Source organism: Oncorhynchus tshawytscha, linkage group LG19, assembly GCF_018296145.1.
Source record: "Oncorhynchus tshawytscha isolate Ot180627B linkage group LG19, Otsh_v2.0, whole genome shotgun sequence".
Taxonomy (NCBI): Eukaryota; Metazoa; Chordata; class Actinopteri; order Salmoniformes; family Salmonidae; genus Oncorhynchus; species Oncorhynchus tshawytscha.
In genome coordinates, this window is record NC_056447.1 from 28,559,060 (window position 1) to 28,580,862 (window position 21,803).

Genomic DNA, 21,803 nt, shown 5'->3' on the forward strand with positions numbered 1-21,803 from the left:
GTGAGAGGTCAAGTGGCTCCTGTGGGTGCACTGTCAAAGCAGGATACTGTTTAAATATGGGATCATTTTTCTATGGTACCCCTATGGGCATGTCCTATGGGAGATTCTTAATTGGTTTGCTCAACTCCTCTGTCCTATTTCCCCTTCCTCTCCTCACCTCCTTTTGAAAAAGATCAAAGGTAACCGAGGGGAGGAGAGGAAATGTGGAAACAAATGTGCATGTATGAAATGACTCTCCTTCACTCGCGTGGCATCGTGCAAATGACGTTTACAGGGGTGGAATCCCAAATGAAATGTGTAAAGTAGTAAAAGGAAATGTAGCTAGACAGTTCATAAATAAAAGGATAAGTAGCTTATTGATTTTAAATATGTGCATGCTTTTCTACAAGTAAACAACAGCTGATTCAAAGGGGGTGTGGTGGATCTCAAAAATCTTCCACAAAGGACTCAGGTGATACTTTTGTACTTCCCCGGCAGGAGGAGGCAATTGAGGAGACCAGGACTCTCCTCTGTTTGCCTAAAAAGGAATTGACACTCTCCTTGACCCCTCAACCACTTACCGGGGTCACAGAGGAGAGGATGGAGGAGTCGAGGAGAGGACAGTCTTTTGCCCAAATGAGAATCTCTCGTCTTTATACAGCAACTTATCATAAAAGAGATTTAATATGCAAGATATTTGCATATGCTTAGAAAATATGCAGAGATGTCACACGGCGCATGGCATTCTTTGATATGATGCATCTTCCTTGAGGCTGTACTCAATAGTGTGAGATCAAACTCTGGAATATATTTCCAGCTCTCAAACCTCATTCTCTCTGTTGCTGCACCCACATAGCATGTGTTTAATGCTCGTCTCTGAGAGGGAGACCGCTATCTATATTATGTGTGAAGAGAGAGCCTAATAACCACACACTCTTATCAATTCTCTTTACATAACTTGTTACCATAGCGACATTGTACCCCTCCAAGCCTAAAAGCCTATAGTGATGCTGATAATGAATTCCCACCCACCCACCCATTCATTTCTGTGTCAGGAAATTAAAGGTGTACTACCATCAATCCCTCTCAGGTACTGGAAATCATTTTTTAACCAGCAGCCTGATAAGAGGCAGTCAGTCAGTCGAGGACATGATGAGACATAGTCTGCTGTGTGGAGGGAGACAGGCAGTGGGTGAGATGGCTCTGTAATACTGATGGACTGGCTGTCTGACTGTGCTTGCAGGTGGGCTTCCAGATCAAGACGCGGGTCCAGGAGCTGGGCCATGGATGTATCTACCTGGTTCAGAAGGCTGGAGCCCTGCAAATGAGCCCCACTGACAGCTTCTCCAAGAGGGAGCTCATTGAGTGTGCCCGTGCCGTCACTGAGAAGGTATGCTGGGAACGGGGCTGATATAGGGGAATTATTTGCCTGAAGCTTGTGGTAAATTGTGCTAACTTTGAAGTCTTTATGTTTAATTTTAGGTTTAATTTATTTGCACCAAAGAAAATAAGCGATATACAACAATACAGATTTTTTTTAAATGTTTATATATATATAGTTGCTGTCGGAAGTTTACATACACCTTAGCCAAATATATTTCAACTCAATTTTTCACAATTTCTAACATTTAGTCCTAGTAAAAATGCCCTGTCTTAGGTCAGTTAGGATCACCACTTTATTTTAAGATTGTGAAATGTCAGAATAATAGTAGAGAGAATGATTTATTTCAGCTTTTATTTATTTCATCACATTCCCAGTGGGTGAGAAGCTTACATACACTCAATTAATATTTGGTAGCATTGCCTTTAAATTGTTTAACTTGGGTCAAACGTTTCAGGTAGCCCTCCAACAATAAGTTGGGTGAATTTTGTAAACCTCTGACTTCAACTGTATACATATAAATTGGTGTGCAGGTGTGGTTGGAAGCCCAAGGGCTTGTATAAAAACCCCACCACAAAAAAAACGACATACAATTCAAAACTAAAAAAGGTTTGTTTAAACAAATGAATTGATCAGCAATCACAAAAAATGTGACATAAAATGTGTTTAGATGTGTGAGTGTGAGAGAGTTAGGCTATATGGAGGAGATTACTGACTAGTTTGGTTCATCAGACTGACCCCTCGTCTTTGCTTGAAGTTATTGAGGGATGATGAGGTTTTAGCAATGTGATAAGAATTTTAGAGTGTGGTACCTCAGAGAATTGACTATCAGACACAATGTTAGGTATGGCAGTGGGGAGGGTGAAGGTTATCACAGTGTCTTATGTTATATAGATGCATTTCAGAATTAACCTGGAAGAATCCATTGACGGGTTTAGACGGGTTTAGGTAAACTTTCTGGGAGGTATGAGTTTTTGTAGATGAAAATGCATAACTGGTGTAAATTGATGAGGAGTTTCTTCAACAGGCCAGGTAATTAGAAGAGGCAAATTGATTTTATATGATGAGTCATTTGTGTAGGTTTTTTATTTTATTTTTTACCTTTTATTTAACTAGGCAAGTCAGTTAAGAACAAATTCTTATTTACAATGACGGCCTACCCCGGCCAAACCCGGACAATGCTGGGCCAATTGTGCGCTGCCCTATGGGACTCCCAATCACAGCCGGTTGTGATACAGCCTGGATTCGAACCAGGAACTGCAGTAACGCCTCTTGCACTGAGATGCAGTGCCTTAGACCACTGCGCCACTCAGGAGCCTTAGGTAAAAGGCATACAGTATGTACTGGCCCAGACAATGGTACAGTAAATGAGATATGGGTCAATTAAGCTATAGTAAAGAGTTAGGAAGCAAGCCTGATGTTATTATCTGAATGTCAAAATATATATTTCAGTTGATTTGTTCTGCACCTTGGCTTTTGTTACTGCATTTGAACATGACTAGGCTTCGAGTAAGTTAGGATTTCTACTTTAAGTGAAAGAGAATGTAATTCCCTTGAATGGCAGTTGCTTACTGTGTTCTGGGTATGATGCCGGTAGCAGAATCACTAAGGGGTTTTTGTGAAGAAAGAGTCCAGGTGTGAATGTCGTTTTGGTATCAGGGGAATAGGTGAGAATCGGCTCCAAGGATAATGGATTGTTATAATAGAGCGTTCTCCACTGTACCTGAAAAACCTTGTCCCCCTGAGCCCTATAGCTGGGGGAAGAACTGGGGGAGTGAGTAAAGCAGACCTACATTAACTGTTATATTTGCTATGTGTTGTATTACATTAACAACTTGTGCTGTACAATAGCCATGAAGATGAATATCAATTCAGTGCTTCAGTTCATGTTCTCATGGTTACACTTCCTGTACATAGTGAAATCCTTTCTGTGACCCTACCACTAGAAGAAGATATCGCTGGTTTTCAATGAGTCTGCATTAGAATTTCTCTCTTCCCTCACCGCATGATTCCATTTAAGACTCATTTCAGACATGAATCATTTGTGGCCTCGTGCGTGTGGGGAGCTGAACCTTGAGGTGCCTCATTTGAATTTTACTCTCATGGTGTTTCGTTTGTGAGGGGCTGCAGACGTCTGTCTGTCTCTCTGTCTGGATTAGGAAGGATAGAGGGCACTGTGTGATGCAGCGTCCAGAGTCATTAGTTTCATGTGTTTGTGCAGCAGTAGGCTCAGGGCTAATGCACTGTTCCCCCTCTCTCTCTCTCTCTCTCCTGTTGCTAGCTCCCTTCTCAGTCCAGCTCTCTCAGATTGCCTCACAGTCAGCCCTCCCATTACCTTGATTCACATCTTGATTTGAATGCAAATGGGAAGCTTTAATCAAATGACGATTTCATCAACACGTTATTTGGTATGGGGGATCATGTACTGTAAGCCTTGGATCCTGAATGGTGGTTGTTATTCACAGATCATTTCAGATGGTATGCTACAGCTCCTTTATTTTCTCATAACAACATAATTAGGTCAGAGTGAATGATTTGTTTATGATCATGCTGTGTTTGGATGCTTATTGATAAAGACCCAGAGGTGCTGCTGTTAATTCACACCACTCTCTCACTTCAGTATCTTGCCTGGTAATTTTCAGATACAATTTTTGCTCTTTTTGTTGGCAACTATGTGTGTGTTTTTCTATACCTGTTCGCTCGTCTCCCTGCAGGCTTTACAGACGCACCCCACCACTTGGCTGCAACCCTTCTAATTTAGTGTACCCTTCACGCACAACCCATGTGGAATTCCAGGTCTCTGGCAGCATTTGAAACTACCAATCTGTGGTCAAGAACGCCAAGTTCATCTCAGCCTATGCCGAGAGAACACTGCTACTCCAGCAGCTCTTTGTTCATCTGACTACGTTTTTTCTCATTGTCTGAGAGCATCTGATCATAGCAGTGGTGGCACAGGTCTACTCATTTCTCCTAAATGGAGATGTTCTCTTTTCTCCCTCTCTCACTTGTCCATTCAAGCTTAATATTATTGTCATCTATTGCCCACCAGGTGCCATTGGAGAGTTCCTCAATGAGCTTGACATCTTGATTAAGCTCATTTCCTGACGATGGCTCACCGCTCTTCGTACTTGGCAACTTCAACCTCCCAACGTCTGCCTTCGATGGCCTCACTCTTTCCCAATCCCCTCCAACTCACAAGGAAATACGCTTGACCTCATCTTTACTACAGGCTGCTCGCCTTCTAATCTCACAGCAACCCCCCTCCAGATCTCTGATCGCTACTTTGTTTCCTTTTCTGTCTCCCTAATCTCCAGCCTAACCACTCAACCCCTACCCAGATGGTCATGCACCATCGCAATATTCTCTCTCTCCTCTTCTATCCTATCATCTCTCCCTTCTGCTAAATCTATCTCTCTCCTGATTCTGCCTCTTCGGCCCTACTCTCCTCCTTTTCCGTATCCTATGACTCACACTGTTCCCTTTCCTCCCGGCCGGCTCGGCCGTTCCCTCCTGCCCCGTGGCTAAATTACTCATTGTGTGCTTACAGAACAGGCCTGCGGGCAGCTGAGCAAAAATGGAGAAAAACTCAACTTCCCGAAGAACCTATCATCCTTTCATTCCCTCCTCTCTACCTTCTCTTCCTCTGTGTCCACTGCTAAAGCTACTTTCTACCACTCTACATTTCAAGCTTATTCTTTTAACCCTAGGCCACTCTTTTTCACCTTCTCCTCCCTCCTTAATACTCCATCCACTCCCACTCTCTTCTCTCTCTGCGGACGACTTTGTCAACCACTTTGAAAAGAAGGTTGAGGACATCTGCTCCTTATTCATTCAGCCTATTGAGTCCACTGGTCTCACTCACACAGAACTACCCTACGCCTTGACCTCTTTCTGCCCTCTCTAAATTACATCCTGCGACTAGTGAGGTCTGGCCACCCAACAACCTGCCCGCTTGACCCATCCCCATCCCCTCCTCCCTTCTCCAGACCATCTCTGGAGACCTTTTCCCATTCCTTTCCCATTCCTGCGTCCCCTCTGACTTCCAAATAGCCCAAGTTGCTCCCCTGGTGCCCCAGGGTTCGATTCTAGGCCCTCTCCTCTTCTCTCTATACACCAAGTCACCTGGGATTTGTCATATCCTTACATGGTCTCTCCTATCATTGCTGTGCAGATGACACTCAACTACTCCCCCCCCCCCCTTTCTGACACCCAGATGACAACATGCATCTCTGCGTGCCTGGCAGATACAGTTGAAGTCAGAGGCTAACATACACCTAGGTTGAAGTCATTAAAAATGTATTGTTAACAAACCATCGTTTTGGCAAGTCAGTTAGGACATCTACTTTGTGCATGACCCAAGGATTGTTTACAGACAGATTATTTAACTTATAATTCACTGTATCACAATTCCAGTGGGTCAGAAGATTACATACACTAAGTTGACTGTGCCTTTAAACATCGTAGAAAATTCCAGAAATGGCTTTAGAAGATTCTGATAGGCTAATTGACATCATTTGAGTCAATTGCAGGTATACCTGTGGATGTATTTCAAGGCCTACCTTCAAACTCAGTGCCTCTTTGCTTGACATCATGGGAAAATCAAAAGAAATCAGCCAAGACCTCAGAAAAAAAATTGCGGACCTTCACAAGTCTGGTCCATCTTTGGGAGCAATTTCCAAACACCTGAAGGTACCACATTCATTTGTACACACAACAGTACGCATGTATAAACACCATGGGACCACGCAGCCGCATACCGCTCAGGAAGGAGACGCGTTCTGTCTGCAAGAGATGAACCTAATTTGGTGCAAAAAGTGCAAATCAATCACAGAACAACAGCAAAGGACCTGTGAAGATGCTGGAGGAAACCGGTACAAAAGTATCTATATCAACATAACCTGAAAGGCCACTCAGCAAGGAAGAAGCCACTGCTCCAAAACCGCCATAAAAAGCCAGACTACGGTTTGCAACTGCACATGGGGACAAAGACCATCGTTATGTTTGGAGGAAAAAGGGGGAGGCTTTCAAGCCGAAGAACACCATCCAAACGTGAAGCACAGGGGTGGCAGCATCATGTTGTGGGGGTGCTTTTCTGCAGGAGGGACTGGTGCACATCACAAAATAGATGGCATCATGAGGAAAATTATGTGGATATATTGAAGCAACATCTCAAGACATCAGTCAGGAAGTTAATGCTTGTTTGCAAATGGGTCTTCCAAATGGACAATGACCCCAAGCATACTTCCAAAGTTGTGGCAAAATTGCTTAAGGACAACACAGTCAATGTATTGGAGTGGCCATCACAAAGCCCTGACCTCAATTCTATAGAAAATGTGTGGGCAGAAATGAAAATACATGTGTGCGAGCAAGGAGGCCTACAAACCTGACTCGGTTACACCGGCTCTGTCTAGAGCAATGGGCCAAAATTCACCCAACCTTTTGTGGGATGCTTGTGGAAGGCTACCCGAAATGTTTGACCCAAGGTAAACAATTTAAAGGCAATGCTACCAAATACTAATTGAGTGTATGTAAACTTCTGAACCACTGGGAATGTGATGAAAGAAATAAAAGCTGAAATAAATCATTCTCTCTACTTTTATTCTGACATTTCACATTCTGAAAATAGTGGTGATCCTAACTGACCTAAAACAGGGAATTTTTACTAGGATTAAATGTTAGGAATTGTAAAAAAAATTGAGTTTAAATGTATTTGACTAAGGTGTATGTAAACTTCCGACTTCAACTATATCTCAACTTGGATATCGGCCAACCAACCCTAGCTCAACCTTGACAAGACAGAGCTGCTCTTCCTCCCGGGGAATACCTGCCCGCTCAAAGACCTCTCCATCATGGTTGACAATTTCAGTGTCGTCCTCCCAGAGTGCAAAGAACCTAGGCATGACCCTGAACAACACCCTGTCGTTCTCTGCAAACATCAAAGCAGTGTCTCGCTTCTGCAGGTTCATGATCTACAACATCCGTGGAGTACAACCCTACCTCACACAAGCCCTAATCCAGAAACTTGTCGGTTCCCATCTGGACTACTGCAACTCGCTGTTGGCTGGGCTCCCCGCTTGTGCCATCAAACCCCTGCAACTTATCCAGAACGCTGCAGCCCGCCTGGTTTTCAATCTTCCCAAGTTCTCTCATATCACCCGGCTCCTCCGAACACTCCACTGACTTCCAGTCAAAGCTTACTTCAAGCACAAGACCATGGTGCTTACCTACGGAGCAGCAAGAGGAACTGCCCCTCCCTACTTCAGGCTATGCTCAAACCCTACACCCAACCTGAGTACTCTGTTCTGCCACCTCTGGTCTTCTGGCCCTCCCACCCCTACGGGAGGACAGCAGAGTCCCTGCCCATCTTCCGAAAACATCTGATACCCTACCTCTTCAAACAGTATCTTAAATAATCCTCCTCACCTCGACCCACCCCCCCCAAAAAAAAACCCTCCCCTCTCTTTCTAGCTCTGACTCTACTTCCGCTACTTTGAGGAAAATTGTTCTTTCGAAATTACTAAAAAGTCATCGTGTGTATGTTGCTTCCCATGTATGTCTGTTTGTCTGTCCATGCAGGTTGCCATGGTGCTGTCTGCACTGCAGGCAGGTAACAAAGGTACTCAGGCCTGCATCACAGCAGCTAGTGCTCTGTCTGGCATCATCGCGGACCTCGACACCACCATCATGTTCGCCTCGGCCGGAACACTCAACCCTGAGAACGAAGAGACCTTCGCTGACCACAGGTGAGACTAGAGCAGGTCACAGTAATGAGGTGAACACTATTCTGTTGAGGAGATTACCTTGGGCCAAACTCATTATGTCCACAGAAACCAAAAGCCAAGTAGAGGTGAATGAAGGAATGAATAGAATGGATGGACTTTGACCTCATACAAGATGGCTTTCTTTTAAGGAAAGGGACTGTCTCTTCCCATGAACTGAGTGTTCAATTCAATACATTTTTATTTATACCAATGGGTGTTTGACAAGCTGTTGTGTGGTGTTCCTCAGGGAGAGCATTCTGAAGACAGCCAAGGCTCTGGTGGAGGACACTAAGCTGCTGGTGTCTGGGGCAGCGTCCAGTCAGGACAGACTGGCCCAGGCTGCCCAGTCCTCAGTCAAGACCATCACCATGCTCACTGACGTGGTCAAACTGGGGGCCACCAGCATGGGCTCTGACGACCCAGAGACTCAGGTAATACACTGACCGCACCCTGTTGTACTGAAATGACAACACATAATTGTAACGCTACAACAATCAAAAACAACTTTTTTACCCCTGATAAATTTGTCGTATTTCTATGTCTACATATTTATATTACATACCTCTAAGTAGTCCAATAGTGATTTAACATGTATGCCCATGTATTCTATAAAGGTCATCCTGATAGGCTTGTACTGTTCTGTTAGTCTGTTGTCATTCTGTTTAGCCATTCTGTAATCAGGCCTTTTGACACACAAATTTCCTCCCTGTGTATCTCTCCACTACATTCTATCAGAAGTAGCATTGCTCCAGGTAGAAGTGATAAGGCCAGGCTCTGTTAAATCCTTTACCTCAGGTAGGCCTGATAAATCTGTGCTCTGTCCATTGTGTTGTATTAATGTGGTCTCTCTCTCTCCCCCCTCCCTCCCTTAAGGTGGTCCTCATTAATGCGGTGAGAGACGTGGCCAAGGCTCTAGCTGAGCTCATCAGCGCCACCAAGTGTGCTTCAGGCAAGCCAGCTGATGACCCGTCCATGTATCAGCTGAAGAGTGCTGCCAAGGTACTGTAAGACATACACTGCTCTAACATAGAGAATATACCATGGAATGTTACACACTTTGGAGTGTCCATTTGTCTATTCAGCCACCCTTGTTTTACAGAAATGAAGCTTCAGTATAAGGAGATGCAGATCATATCTATACAAGATGCTGTCTCTGTGTCATGGCAGTATGTTCTCCAAGAAGCACAAATGATGCTATTTCCAGAAGGATATGACAGTTCCATTATCCCTGTGTGTGTGTGTGTGTGTGTGTGTGTGTGTGTGTGTGTGTGTGTGTGTGTGTGTGTGTGTGTGTGTGTGTGTGTGTGTGTGTGTGTGTGTGTGTGTGTGTGTGTGTGTGTGTGTGTGTGTGTGTGTGTGTACCAGTATCCCCGAGATGGGTATCAGGGTGTGTGTGTGACTCATGCTTGTCACAGGGGGTGTGAACTCTGAGCAATCTGTGATCACCACTGTGACTAGGTCTAGAGGCTCCAGAGAGAGAGCCACTGACTAGGGCTTTTACTGAAGCCCAGCCAAACCTTGCTTCAAGGGTTTTTCCTCCTGGTCTGAAATGTGTATAGTATTGTCCTTCTTTACTGTTGGCAGGCTGTCAACTGAGACCCCATTCTGGTCTCTGGTGCTAGGGGGAGACAACTCCACCTGCTGGCCTGTCTCTCTGTGTTCAGTAAGTGTCCTCCTCACATCTCTCTCTTTATATCTGACAGGTGATGGTTACCAACGTGACGTCCCTGCTGAAGACTGTGAAGGCTGTGGAGGATGAGGCTACTCGCGGGACGAGGGCACTGGAGGCCACCATTGAGTGCATCAAACAGGAGTTGACAGTAAGACGCCCTGAAAGTCTCCCCTTGCCACTCTGTACTAGTGATATATCATAAAGGAGACCCAGGCTGCCAGGCTGGTTAAAGACAGGGTGGTGTGCCGGTGTACTGAATGCTGTACCTAAGTGTTTTTACTCAACCTTAAACTCTCTGATATCTAGTCCATCTTTGCCCCTCCTCCACAAAGCCCTGCAGTCTTCTCATTGCTCTTATCAGGGATTGTGTTGCAGACACAGGGGGAAAGAGAGACAGAAATGTTAATCAGCTTGTTTTTCTAGTGATTTACTGCTAATCCTTATCAGTGTACCCTCAGGACCACAACAGGTGTTACCTAGGCTGCAGCGGCGAAATCCAAATCAAACACAGCCCACTTAGCTCATAATTACAGTGGCATCAGTAACACTAGGACATTTGTCCACCTCACTTGTTTACTTTAACAGTGGTCGTGAGCCCGGGGTGACTGTTGACAGTTCAAGACTAACAATGATAAAGGCCAGGAGCATTTTCTGGTCAGGTCATATGGTCAGAAAAACTCCTGTCCATAGTAATGATGCACCAACCTGTGAATGAAAGTAGGTCAACCAAAGTGGCTGTCAGTGTAGTCACAGTGACTCATGCTGTGTGTGCACAGGTGTTCCAGTCCAAGGACGTCCCCGAAAAGTCGACCACACCGGAAGAGTTCATGCGCATGACAAAGGGCATCACCATGGCAACGGCCAAGGCTGTGGCAGCAGGAAACTCTGCCCAGCAGGAGCACGTCATCGCCACGGCCAACCTGAGCCGCAAAGCCATCTCTGATATGCTGACCACCTGCAAGGTGATAATCCATCCATCCAGCTCTGCCAACTCCGGCCTCACATCCTCTCGCTGACACCACATCACTCCCATACTGCCACTTTGCCAGGGAAAACATGAAAGCAGGGGCAGCAGGGACTAGTTTAGATGTCTGGTGTGACTCTCACTGTTCAATGTCACTCAGTCTGGAATGTTAGTCATGAAGTCCTTCAGGCGCATCACAAAAGTGGGCTTACAGCAGTGAACTGACCGGGGGGAAAAGGAGGAAAAGGCTTATGGCGATCTTAACGAAATTACTTTTGCTGCCCCACCTATCACTGCTGTAGCGATATTAAGGCTGTAGTTCTATACAGGAGAGCCTAGTGGTCTTCAGAATACCTTTTAGACACCTTTTTATATTACTTTGACTTGATAGTCAATATCATTAGGCAGAGAACCTTATTTTCTGAAAATAATATATAAACATCCAGTCCGTTGTTGTGTTGTCTCGCTCTCCTCTAGCAAGCGGCCTGTCATCCAGAGGTGAGTGAGGAGGTGAGGAATAAGGCCCTGCTCTACGGGTCAGAGTGCACCACTGGATACATCCACCTGCTGGAGCAAGTACTGCTGGTGAGATGGAGAATACAGTACATTACACAGACAACACCTACCTTCTGTTAGCTCGGCCTGATAACATGTGGCTCCATGATTTGTTGTGTGCGTGTCTGTCTGTCTGTCTGTCTGTCTGTCTGTCTGTCTGTCTGTCTGTCTGTCTGTCTGTCTGTCTGTCTGTCTGTCTGTCTGTCTGTCTGTCTGTCCAGGTGCTCCAGAAGCCCACAGCGGACCAGAGGCAGCAGCTGGCAGTACACTCCAAGTGCGTGGCGGGGTGTGTGACAGAGCTCATCCAGACGGCTGAGGCCATGAAGGGTGAGGCTGCCACACACACACACATTCACCTAGAGAAGCATAGTTAGACCAGACTACAGCATATTGCAGAGACCCAGTATATCATTCTGACAATTTATTCAAACAGTAGCACACAATGTAAATTAGTTTAGGGATGTTTTCTTCCCAGGGCGTATAATGGCTTTGTGTGAGTAGAATATTCACAATAATGAAAATACCAAAACCACCCCATTTATCCACAGGTTATGTAGACAGATAATATAGAACATTTGCTGTAGAGTGGGCCTAACATCCTGAGTCATTGCAATGTAAATTGTCAACATATGAGTTCAGTAGGTTGGCTATCACATGTATGTATACCAGGGATGTTTCCTCCAGAAGCCCTGCTGCCTGCCGTCCATATCTCTGACAGGACTAATATATTGTGTTTGGGTGAGAATTGGATCCCAGCATACAGCCAACGACCCACTGGGGCTATCCATTTCACATGCCTAATGTCTCTTGTTTTCCCTCTCTCTTTCATGCGTCAGATGGAGGTAAGGGAGAGATGGGGGTGTTTGGTTCCTGCCGATCACCGTTCACTCAGGCATATAGGGGAGCTAGAGGGGAGGGGGATTGGGGGGAGAGGGGAGGGATACTGAACACATTTCCCCAGGGTTCAACATAATCTGGAGAAACATCATTCCATCTGCTTTTCCAAGCTGTTCCCAAACAGTCCTGTTTTATGGCCACTTTAAAACCTATAAAGAGTGACAATGATCCATCGAAAGTACATTTCTTCAAACTCTTATTTAACCTTATTTAACATTGAGGCATTATAATCACTATCAATTGATCAATCAAATGTATTTATAAAGTCCTTTTTACATCAGCAGTTGTCACAAAGTGCAATACAGATACCCAGCTTAAAACCCCAAAGAGCACGCAATGCAGATGTAGAGGCACAGTGGCTAGGAAAAACTCCCCAGAAAGGCATGAACCTACAGTAGGATAAATCCTAGCGAGGAACAAGGCTCTGAGAGGTGGCCAGTCCTCTTCTGGCTGTGCCGGGTGGAGATTATAAGAGTACATGGCCATTAAGGCCGTATCATTCTTCAAGATGTTCAAACATTCATAGATGACCAGCAGGGTCAAATAATAATCACAGTGGTTATAGAGGGTGCAACAGGTCAGCACCACAGGAGTAAATATCAGTTGGCTTTCCATAGCCGAGCATTCAGAGGTCAAGACAGTAGGTTTGGGAGGGGCAGAAATACCCTAGCCCCCCGGCACATAGCTAGACTATTGCAGCATAGATACTGGAGACTAAGACTTGGGGTCGGGGGACACTGTTGCCCAGTCTATCGACAGAACTCGGCAGAGTGGAAAACCTGCATGGTAGATCTGCTTGGCATTGTATGTTCAGAGGTATAATTCTTGTTATCATTGCATGTGTGGAGTTGTGTTTGTGTGTTCTAAATTGACTGGTGACTTGTGTTATGTGTGGTGGCATTTTTCTAGAAAGGGCATAAGTGAAGTGGCATTGACTGAACTGGTGATCTGCCTTGGTGGTGTATGCTTTGGTTATATTTGTGTCTGTGTTAAGAGTTGTAGGATTACTATGATGTGTTGGGATTATACCTCTCGGTGGTGTGGTTTAGGGTCAGAATGGGTGGACCCTGAGGACCCCACTGTCATCGCTGAGACTGAGCTGCTGGGTGCGGCAGCCTCCATCGAAGCCGCAGCCAAGAAACTGGAGCAGCTGAAACCCAGAGCCAAGCCCAAGGTAGGCCTACCAGTCCCCTTCTCAACCTCCTCCGACCCCTCCCTCCACACCTCCCAGAACAGACCTCCACCACAGAACTCACCTGTCTACTAACCTATCTACTCACTCATCAGGAAAGCTACCTGGGCCAAAGATAACAGAAGTTCACATTGACTTTGAAGTACAGTAATCTGTTAGTCTCAGAGCTGCTTTTAGAGGTTGTGAATATGTTGGCAGGGAATAGGAGTATTGTGTGAACTGTAGCCTACTTCTAAAACGATGCTGACTCAAGACAGCCTACCTGTGTGTTCTGTGAGCTCGCAGAATGTTGATATATTTACGTCTGTTAGAAGGTTTGGTTTGGGGAGCAATCTGGTGTTTTTAGAGAGAATCTGTAGAGCCGTTTTGCCAGGAGACAATTACATTACTGGGACCTGAAGCTTATGTTGGAATGAGTTCACATTTGTGATGATCTGTCTGAAGCCTATTGAAGGAAGGTCATCTTCTTTGTTGAACCATTTCATTTGATTTATTGCAGCCTTCTTTTATTTTTACACTAAAATGAGAGGGGCCTTTCTCAGCCCAAGGTATTCTTCCACTTCATGGAGTGATATTAAACAAACCAACGTAACTTCTCTGAAAGGAAAAAGTTGTCTGTAAGAAAACTATGAACATCTTTGTGAGCTTTGTCTGTCTGAAATTGAAGTACAAAAGTTACACAGCTAGTATGAAAGGTTTAAGGTGTGTGTGTGTGCACTGTACCGTGCACCGTACCGCGCACGCACCGTACCGTACCAGTACAGCTGTAGATTGGACCTCAGATCCTCCCAATACTCTTCCTTCTCTCCCTGTAGTGCTCTTCAGTGTACTTGTTTTGTGTCTTTGGTTGATCAGATCTGGTCCCTCTCTCCAGCTCTCTGGTGCACAACTAAACATGGCTGGAGAACCTCCTGTTTTCATTAGAAACTTCCTGATGGCCTTCCGGTTCAGATTTCAGCAGGGCCCAGTGTTTATAAGATGGAGGTGTAGGGTGGTTGGCTTCTTTAGGATGGCAGTATCTGTCTGCCCTCTAGTGATCTGTTAAAAATGGTGCATACTTTCTGCTTCCACATGGCAGAGAGAGGCGGGACAAAGATTTTGAGATCTTTTTTTCTATTATGAAACAATCATTCTTACCAGCTACAGTATACTATGTGTACTACTATATCACGCAAGGTGTAGATTTACTTAGATCTCAAAATATCAAGCCCACAGTACACCGTGTGAAAGGGACACCGTATAAAACATCTAAACCATGATGAGGTACTGTCTTACTGATTATCTACAACCCCTGCTGTTCACCTTCTGCTCCCTCCTTTCATCCTTCCCTCTCTGTGCCCCTTCTCCCCTCCCCAGCATGCTTCACTCTCCTCTCCATTCTCTTGAGTTGTAGACCTGGAAGCCTTCTCTGCAGGCCTCTGTCTGATATGTTTGATATATTAGGTTGTTATTCAGTCCAACTATATATCAAACATATTCCTACAGTGTCCCGCCCTGTCTCCAGCCACGTGTCCCTTGTGTGTTGGTTCTGCTGGCATGATCTATGGTCACTGACTGGTGTAGTCTACTGAGACAGGAATGACATTATTTGTAATTCCAACGTAATTCATTATCCTTTTAGAATGGGTGTTTCTCTACTGTATGAATCTTGCAAAGTGTTTGGTTTGGATTTTCCAACAGCAAACAGTATTTGAAGATCTGTTGGAAGGATTCCCCATTATGAAATGTGTTGGTGGATGTGATTGGCCGGTTACTCAACATAGCACCATAAAACAACCAATGGAGTTTGTTGTTTTGTCTTATTGCCACAAGATGTCGCCCTAAGTGCATTTCCATTGTTAAATGTGTGGTTTTGCCATAGAGATAGATAGAGAACTCATATTTGTATTTGTGCCATTATAGCGTCTGTGACAGCATGGGCATTTCCATTCTGAAATAGTCAATTTTCTTCTTTACTATTGGCTGATCCCTCCTGATGACCTGGTCTGGCCCAAACCAGTTCACTGATTTTAATCTGGTATTGTGATCAGGGTCACCAGGAGGGATCAACCAATGAAGTTGGAAGTCCCACCGAGTTGACTACATTAAAATGGTGGAAGCCCTCAAGAGCGCTGCCCATACTAACACAGCCTTTTGGCCACTAGAGGCCACTATCATTCTCTATGGGTTTTGATTTCAGCAAGCAGATGAGACGCTGGACTTTGAGGAGCAGATCCTGGAGGCAGCTAAATCCATTGCTGCAGCCACCAGTGCCCTGGTGAAGTCTGCTTCTGTAGCCCAGAGAGAGTTGGTGGCACAGGGCAAGGTCAGCTACAACTGTTTTAGAATAATCAGTGTCTGAATGTAACCTCAGCAAAAAACAGTACTGTATCTCTCTCACTCTACTCTCCAGGTAGGATCCATTCTTGCCAATGCTGTGGATGATGGCCAGTGGTCTCAGGGTCTCGTATCTGCTGTGAGTTCCCATCATTGTTTATATTTTTATGTAGTATTATGACTAAACTTTACTGTGAAACTGTGCATGGGGAATCAACCTCATATCTACGGAGTTGTCTGTCTGAAGCAGTACCCTAATGTATGGTTGCTGTTCCCTGTAGGCTCGGATGGTGGCGGCAGCTACTAGTAACCTGTGTGAGGCGGCCAATGCCTCTGTGCAGGGCCACTCCAGTGAGGAGAAGCTCATCTCTTCAGCCAAGCAGGTGGCAGCCTCCACAGCTCAGCTCCTAGTGGCCTGTAAGGTCAAAGCTCAACCGGACTCCGAGGCCATGAGGAGACTGCAGGTATAATCCTACTAAACACAACCCACTGGGTTCCACTGCTGTCTCTCTGACTTCACCTCTACACACTAAGATGGCATTAACCGCGGGGTTTGTCTCCATAAGGCTGCTGGGAACGCGGTCAAGCGGGCATCAGACAACCTGGTGAAGGCGGCTCAGAAAGCTGCCTTTCATAAAGCTGATGACCACAGTGTGGTGGTCAAGACCAAGTTCGTGGGTGGCATTGCTCAGGTGAGATTTCAGTTTAGATTTGAAATGTTACTTTGTGCATTTTCCACCTCTACCTCCTCAACTGTTCCCAGCTTTAACGTTGCTTTCACATCCAAACATTTTCCTCTCTAAATGGTTCTGAAATTGAGGTAGGCCACTACAGTATGACTGAATCTCACATCAGCTGCATTTCAAATCTGTGGTTGAGCAGGCATCCGCAGCTCCCTCAAGATCAAGTCACAAAAAGTTATTCTGCCCCAGCAGACTACTTATCCACTCCCTTTTCATCCGTGACCAAATGTAGAATAATTGAAGAGTGAATATCTACCCGGCGGTGTGTGTGTGTGTGTGTAGTAACACTGACGTGTGTGTGTGTGTGTGTGTGTGTGTGTGTGTGTGTGTGTGTGTGTGTGTGTGTGTGTGTGTAGTAACACTGAAGTGTGTGTGTGTGTGTGTGTGTGTGTGTGTGTGTGTGTGTAGTAACACTGTGTGTGTGTGTGTGTAGTAACACTGAAGTAACACTGAAGTGTGTGTGTGTGTGTAGTAACACTGAAGTGTGTGTGTGTGTAGTAACACTGAAGTGTGTGTGTGTGTGTGTGTAGTAACACTGAAGTGTGTGTGTGTGTGTAGTAACGCTGAAGTGTGTGTGTGTGTAGTAACACTGAAGTGTGTGTGTGTGTGTGTAGTAACACTGAAGTGTGTGTGTGTGTGTGTGTGTGTAGTAACACTGGTGTGTGTGTGTGTGTAGTAACACTGAAGTGTGTGTGTAGTAACACTGAAGTGTGTGTGTAGTAACACTGAAGTGTGTGTGTGTGTGTAGTAACACTGAAGTGTGTGTGTGTGTGTGTGTGTGTGTGTGTGTAGTAACACTGAAGTGTGTGTGTGTGTGTGTGTGTGTGTGTAGTAACACTGAAGTGTGTGTGTGTGTGTGTGTGTGTGTGTGTGTAGTAACACTGAAGTGTGTGTGTGTGTAGTAACACTGAAGTGTGTGTGTGTGTGTGTAGTAACACTGAAGTGTGTGTGTGTGTGTGTGTGTGTGTGTGTGTGTGTGTGTGTGTGTGTGTGTGTGTGTGTGTGTGTGTAGTAACACTGAAGTGTGTGTGTGTAGTAACACTGAAGTGTGTGTGTGTAGTAACACTGAAGTGTGTGTGTGTGTGTGTGTGTGTGTGTGTGTGTGTGTGTGTGTGTAGTAACACTGAAGTGTGTGTGTGTGTAGTAACACTGAAGTGTGTGTGTTTGTGTGTAGTAACACTGAAGTGTGTGTGTGTGTGTGTGTGTGTGTGTGTGTGTGTGTGTGTGTGTGTGTGTGTGTGTGTGTGTGTGTGTGTGTAGTAACACTGACGTGTGTGTGTAGTAACACTGAAGTGTGTGTGTGTAGTAACACTGAAGTGTCTGTGTGTGTAGTAACACTGAAGTGTGTGTGTGGGTGTGTGTGTGTGTAGTAACAATGAAGTGTGTGTGTGTGTAGTAACACTGAAGTGTGTGTGTGTAGTAACACTGAAGTGTGTGTGTGTGCGTAGTAACACTGAAGTGTGTGTGTGTGCGTAGTAACACTGAAGTGTGTGTGTGTAGTAACACGGAACTGAAGTGTGTGTGTGTGTGTAGTAACACTGAAGTGTGTGTGTAGTAACACTGAAGTGTGTGTGTGTGTGTAGTAACACTGAAGTGTGTGTGTGTGTGTGTAGTAACACTGAAGTGTGTGTGTGTGTGTGTGTAGTAACACTGTAACACTGAAGTGTGTGTGTGTGTGTGTGTGTAGTAACACTGAAGTGTGTGTGTGTGTGTGTGTAGGTACACTGAAGTGTGTGTGTGTAGTAACACTGAAGTGTGTGTGTTTGTGTGTAGTAACACTGAAGTGTGTGTGTGTGTGTGTGTGTGTGTAGTAACACTGGCGTGTGTGTGTAGTAACACTGACGTGTGTGTGTAGTAACACTGAAGTGTGTGTGTGTAACACTGTGTGTGTGTGTGTGTGTGTGTGTGTAGTAACACTGAAGTGTGTGTGTGTGTAGTACACACTGTGTGTGTGTGTAGTAACACTGAAGTGTGTGTGTAGTAACACTGTGTGTGTGTGTAGTAACACTGAAGTGTGTGTGTGTGTAGTAACACTGAAGTGTGTGTGTGTGTGTAGTAACACGGAAGTGTGTGTGTAGTAACACGGAAGTGTGTGTGTGTAGTAACACTGAAGTGTGTGTGTAGTAACACTGAAGTGTGTGTGTGTGTGTGTGTGTGTGTAGTAACACTGTGTGTGTGTGTGTGTGTGTAGTAACACTGAAGTGTGTGTGTGTGTGTGTAGTAACACTGACGTGTGTGTGTGTGTGTGTGTAGTAACACTGACGCGTGTGTGTGTGTGTGTGTAGTAACACTGACGTGTGTGTGGGTAGTAACACTGACGTGTGTGTGTGTAGTAACACGGAAGTGTGTGTGTGTAGTAACACTGAAGTGTGTGTGTGTGTAGTAACACTGAAGTGTGTGTGTGTGTGTAGTAACACTGAAGTGTGTGTGTGTGTGTAGTAACACTGAAGTGTGTGTGTGTGTGTGTGTGTGTGTGTAGTAACACTGAAGTGTGTGTGTGTAGTAACACTGAAGTGTGTGTGTGTGTGTAGGTACACTGAAGTGTGTGTGTGTGTAGTAACACTGAAGTGTGTGTGTTTGTGTGTAGTAACACTGAAGTGTGTGTGTGTGTGTGTGTGTGTAGTAACACTGACGTGTGTGTGTAGTAACACTGACGTGTGTGTGTAGGTAACACTGAAGTGTGTGTGTGTAGTAACACTGAAGTGTCTGTGTGTGTAGTAACACTGAAGTGTGTGTGTGTGTGTGTGTGTTGTAACACTGAAGTGTGTGTGTAGTAACACTGAAGTGTGTGTGTAGTAACACTGAAGTGTGTGTGTGTAGTAACACTGTGTGTGTGTGTGTGTGTGTAGTAACACGGAAGTGTGTGTGTAGTAACACGGAAGTGTGTGTGTGTAGTAACACTGAAGTGTGTGTGTGGTAACACTGAAGTGTGTGTGTGTAACACTGTGTGTGTGTGTGTAGTAACACTGGTGTGTGTGTGTGTGTGTGTGTGTAGTAACACTGAAGTGTGTGTGTGTGTGTAGTAACACTGAAGTGTGTGTGTGTGTGTGTGTGTAGTAACACTGACGTGTGTGTGTGTGTGTGTGTGTAGTAACACTGACGTGTGTGTGTGTAGTAACACTGAAGTGTGTGTGTGTAGTAACACGGAAGTGTGTGTGTGTAGTAACACTGAAGTGTGTGTGTAGTAACACTGAAGTGTGTGTGTGTGTGTAGTAACACTGAAGTGTGTGTGTGTGTGTGTGTGTGTGTGTGTGTGTGTGTGTGTAGTAACACTGAAGTGTGTGTGTAGTAACACTGAAGTGTGTGTGTGTGTAGTAACACTGTGTGTGTGTGTGTAGTAACACTGAAGTGTGTGTGTGTGTGTGTGTAGTAACACTGAAGTGTGTGTGTGTGTGTAACACTGAAGTGTGTGTGTAGTAACACTGAAGTGTGTGTGTGTGTGTGTGTGTGTAGTAACACTGAAGTGTGTGTGTGTAGTAACACTGAAGTGTGTGTGTGTGTGTAGTAACACTGAAGTGTGTGTGTGTGTAGTAACACTGAAGTGTGTGTGTGTGTGTGTGTGTGTGTGTGTGTGTGTGTGTGTGTGTGTGTGTGTGTGTGTGTGTGTGTGTGTGTGTGTGTGTGTGTGTAGTAACACTGAAGTGTGTGTGTGTGTGTGTGTGTGTGTGTGTGTGTGTGTGTAGTAACACTGAAGTGTGTGTGTGTGTAGTAACACTGAAGTGTGTGTGTGTAGTAACACTGAAGTGTGTGTGTGTGTGTGTAGTAACACTGAAGTGTGTGTGTGTGTGTGTAGTAACACTGAAGTGTGTGTGTGTGTGTAGTAACACTGAAGTGTGTGTGTGTGTGTGTAGTAACACTGAAGTGTGTGTGTGTTTGTGTAGTAACACTGAAGTGTGTGTGTGTGTGTGTGTAGTAACACTGAAGTGTGTGTGTGTGTGTAGTAACACTGAAGTGTGTGTGTGTGTGTGTGTGTGTAGTAACACTGAAGTGTGTGTGTGTGTGTGTGTGTGTGTGTGTGTGTAGTAACACTGGCGTGTGTGTGTGTGTGTGTGTAGTAACACTGGCGTGTGTGTGTGTGTAGTAACACTGTGTGTGTGTGTGTGTGTGAGTGTGTGTGTGTAAAACTGAAGTGTGTGTGTGTGTGTGTGTGTGTGTGTGTGTGTGTGTGTGTGTGTGTGTGTGTGTGTGTAACACTGAAGTGTGTGTGTGTGTGTGTGTGTAACACTGAAGTGTGTGTGTGTGTGTGTGTGTGTGTGTAACACTGAGTGTGTGTGTGTGTGTGTGTGTGTGTGTGTAACACTGAAGTGTGTGTGTGTGTGTGTGTGTGTGTGTGTGTGTAACACTGAAGTGTGTGTGTGTGTGTAGTAACACTGAAGTGTGTGTGTGTGTGTGTGTGTGTAGTAACACTGAAGTGTGTGTGTTGTAGTAACACTGAAGTGTGTGTGTGTGTGTGTAACACTAAGTGTGTGTGTGTTTGTGTAGTAACACTGTGTGTGTGTGTGTGTGTAGTAACACTGAAGTGTGTGTGTGTGTGTAGTAACACTGAAGTGTGTGTGTGTGTGTGTGTGTGTGTGTGTGTGTGTGTGTAGTAACACTGAAGTGTGTGTGTGTGTGTGTGTGTGTGTGTAGTAACACTGGCGTGTGTGTGTGTAGTGTGGTGTGTGTGTGTGTGTAGTAACACTGAAGTGTGTGTGTGTGTGTAGTAACACTGAAGTGTGTGTGTGTGTGTAGTAACACTGAAGTGTGTGTGTGTGTGTAGTAACACTGTGTGTGTGTGTGTGTGTATGTAGTAACACTGAAGTGTGTGTGTGTAGTAACACTGAAGTGTGTGTGTGTAGTAACACTGAAGTGTGTGTGTGTGTGTGAGTAACACAGAAGTGTGTGTGTAACACTGAAGTGTGTGTGTGTGTAGTAACACTGTGTGTGTGTGTGTGTGTGTAGTAACACTGAAGTGTGTGTGTGTGTGTGTGTGTAGTAACACTGAAGTGTGTGTGTGTGTGTGTAGTAACACTGAAGTGTGTGTGTGTGTGTAGGTACACTGAAGTGTGTGTGTGTGTGTAGTAACACTGAAGTGTGTGTGTGTTTGTGTGTAGTAACACTGAAGTGTGTGTGTGTGTGTGTGTGTAGTAACACTGACGTGTGTGTGTAGTAACACTGACGTGTGTGTGTAGGTAACACTGAAGTGTGTGTGTGTAGTAACACTGAAGTGTCTGTGTGTGTAGTAACACTGAAGTGTGTGTGTGTGTGTGTGTGTAACACTGAAGTGTGTGTGTGTGTGTGTGTTGTAACACTGAAGTGTGTGTGTAGTAACACTGAAGTGTGTGTGTAGTAACACTGAAGTGT

General features: G+C 45.0%; 1 protein-coding gene across 1 annotated transcript in view; it reads left to right on the top strand.

Moving 5' to 3' along the window:
• The window catches only part of tln2b (talin 2b), a 143,244-nt gene that overhangs the window by 113,551 nt on the left and 7,890 nt on the right, over positions 1 to 21,803 (top strand). Inside the window, exons 44-56 of the mRNA XM_024379468.2 lie at positions 1,223 to 1,369; positions 7,937 to 8,103; positions 8,369 to 8,552; positions 8,995 to 9,120; positions 9,825 to 9,941; positions 10,570 to 10,755; positions 11,235 to 11,342; positions 11,534 to 11,639; positions 13,259 to 13,383; positions 15,581 to 15,706; positions 15,794 to 15,856; positions 15,999 to 16,181; positions 16,284 to 16,409. Coding sequence (XP_024235236.1) covers positions 1,223 to 1,369; positions 7,937 to 8,103; positions 8,369 to 8,552; positions 8,995 to 9,120; positions 9,825 to 9,941; positions 10,570 to 10,755; positions 11,235 to 11,342; positions 11,534 to 11,639; positions 13,259 to 13,383; positions 15,581 to 15,706; positions 15,794 to 15,856; positions 15,999 to 16,181; positions 16,284 to 16,409 — 1,764 coding nt within the window. The remainder of the gene's footprint in view (positions 1 to 1,222; positions 1,370 to 7,936; positions 8,104 to 8,368; positions 8,553 to 8,994; positions 9,121 to 9,824; positions 9,942 to 10,569; positions 10,756 to 11,234; positions 11,343 to 11,533; positions 11,640 to 13,258; positions 13,384 to 15,580; positions 15,707 to 15,793; positions 15,857 to 15,998; positions 16,182 to 16,283; positions 16,410 to 21,803) is intronic.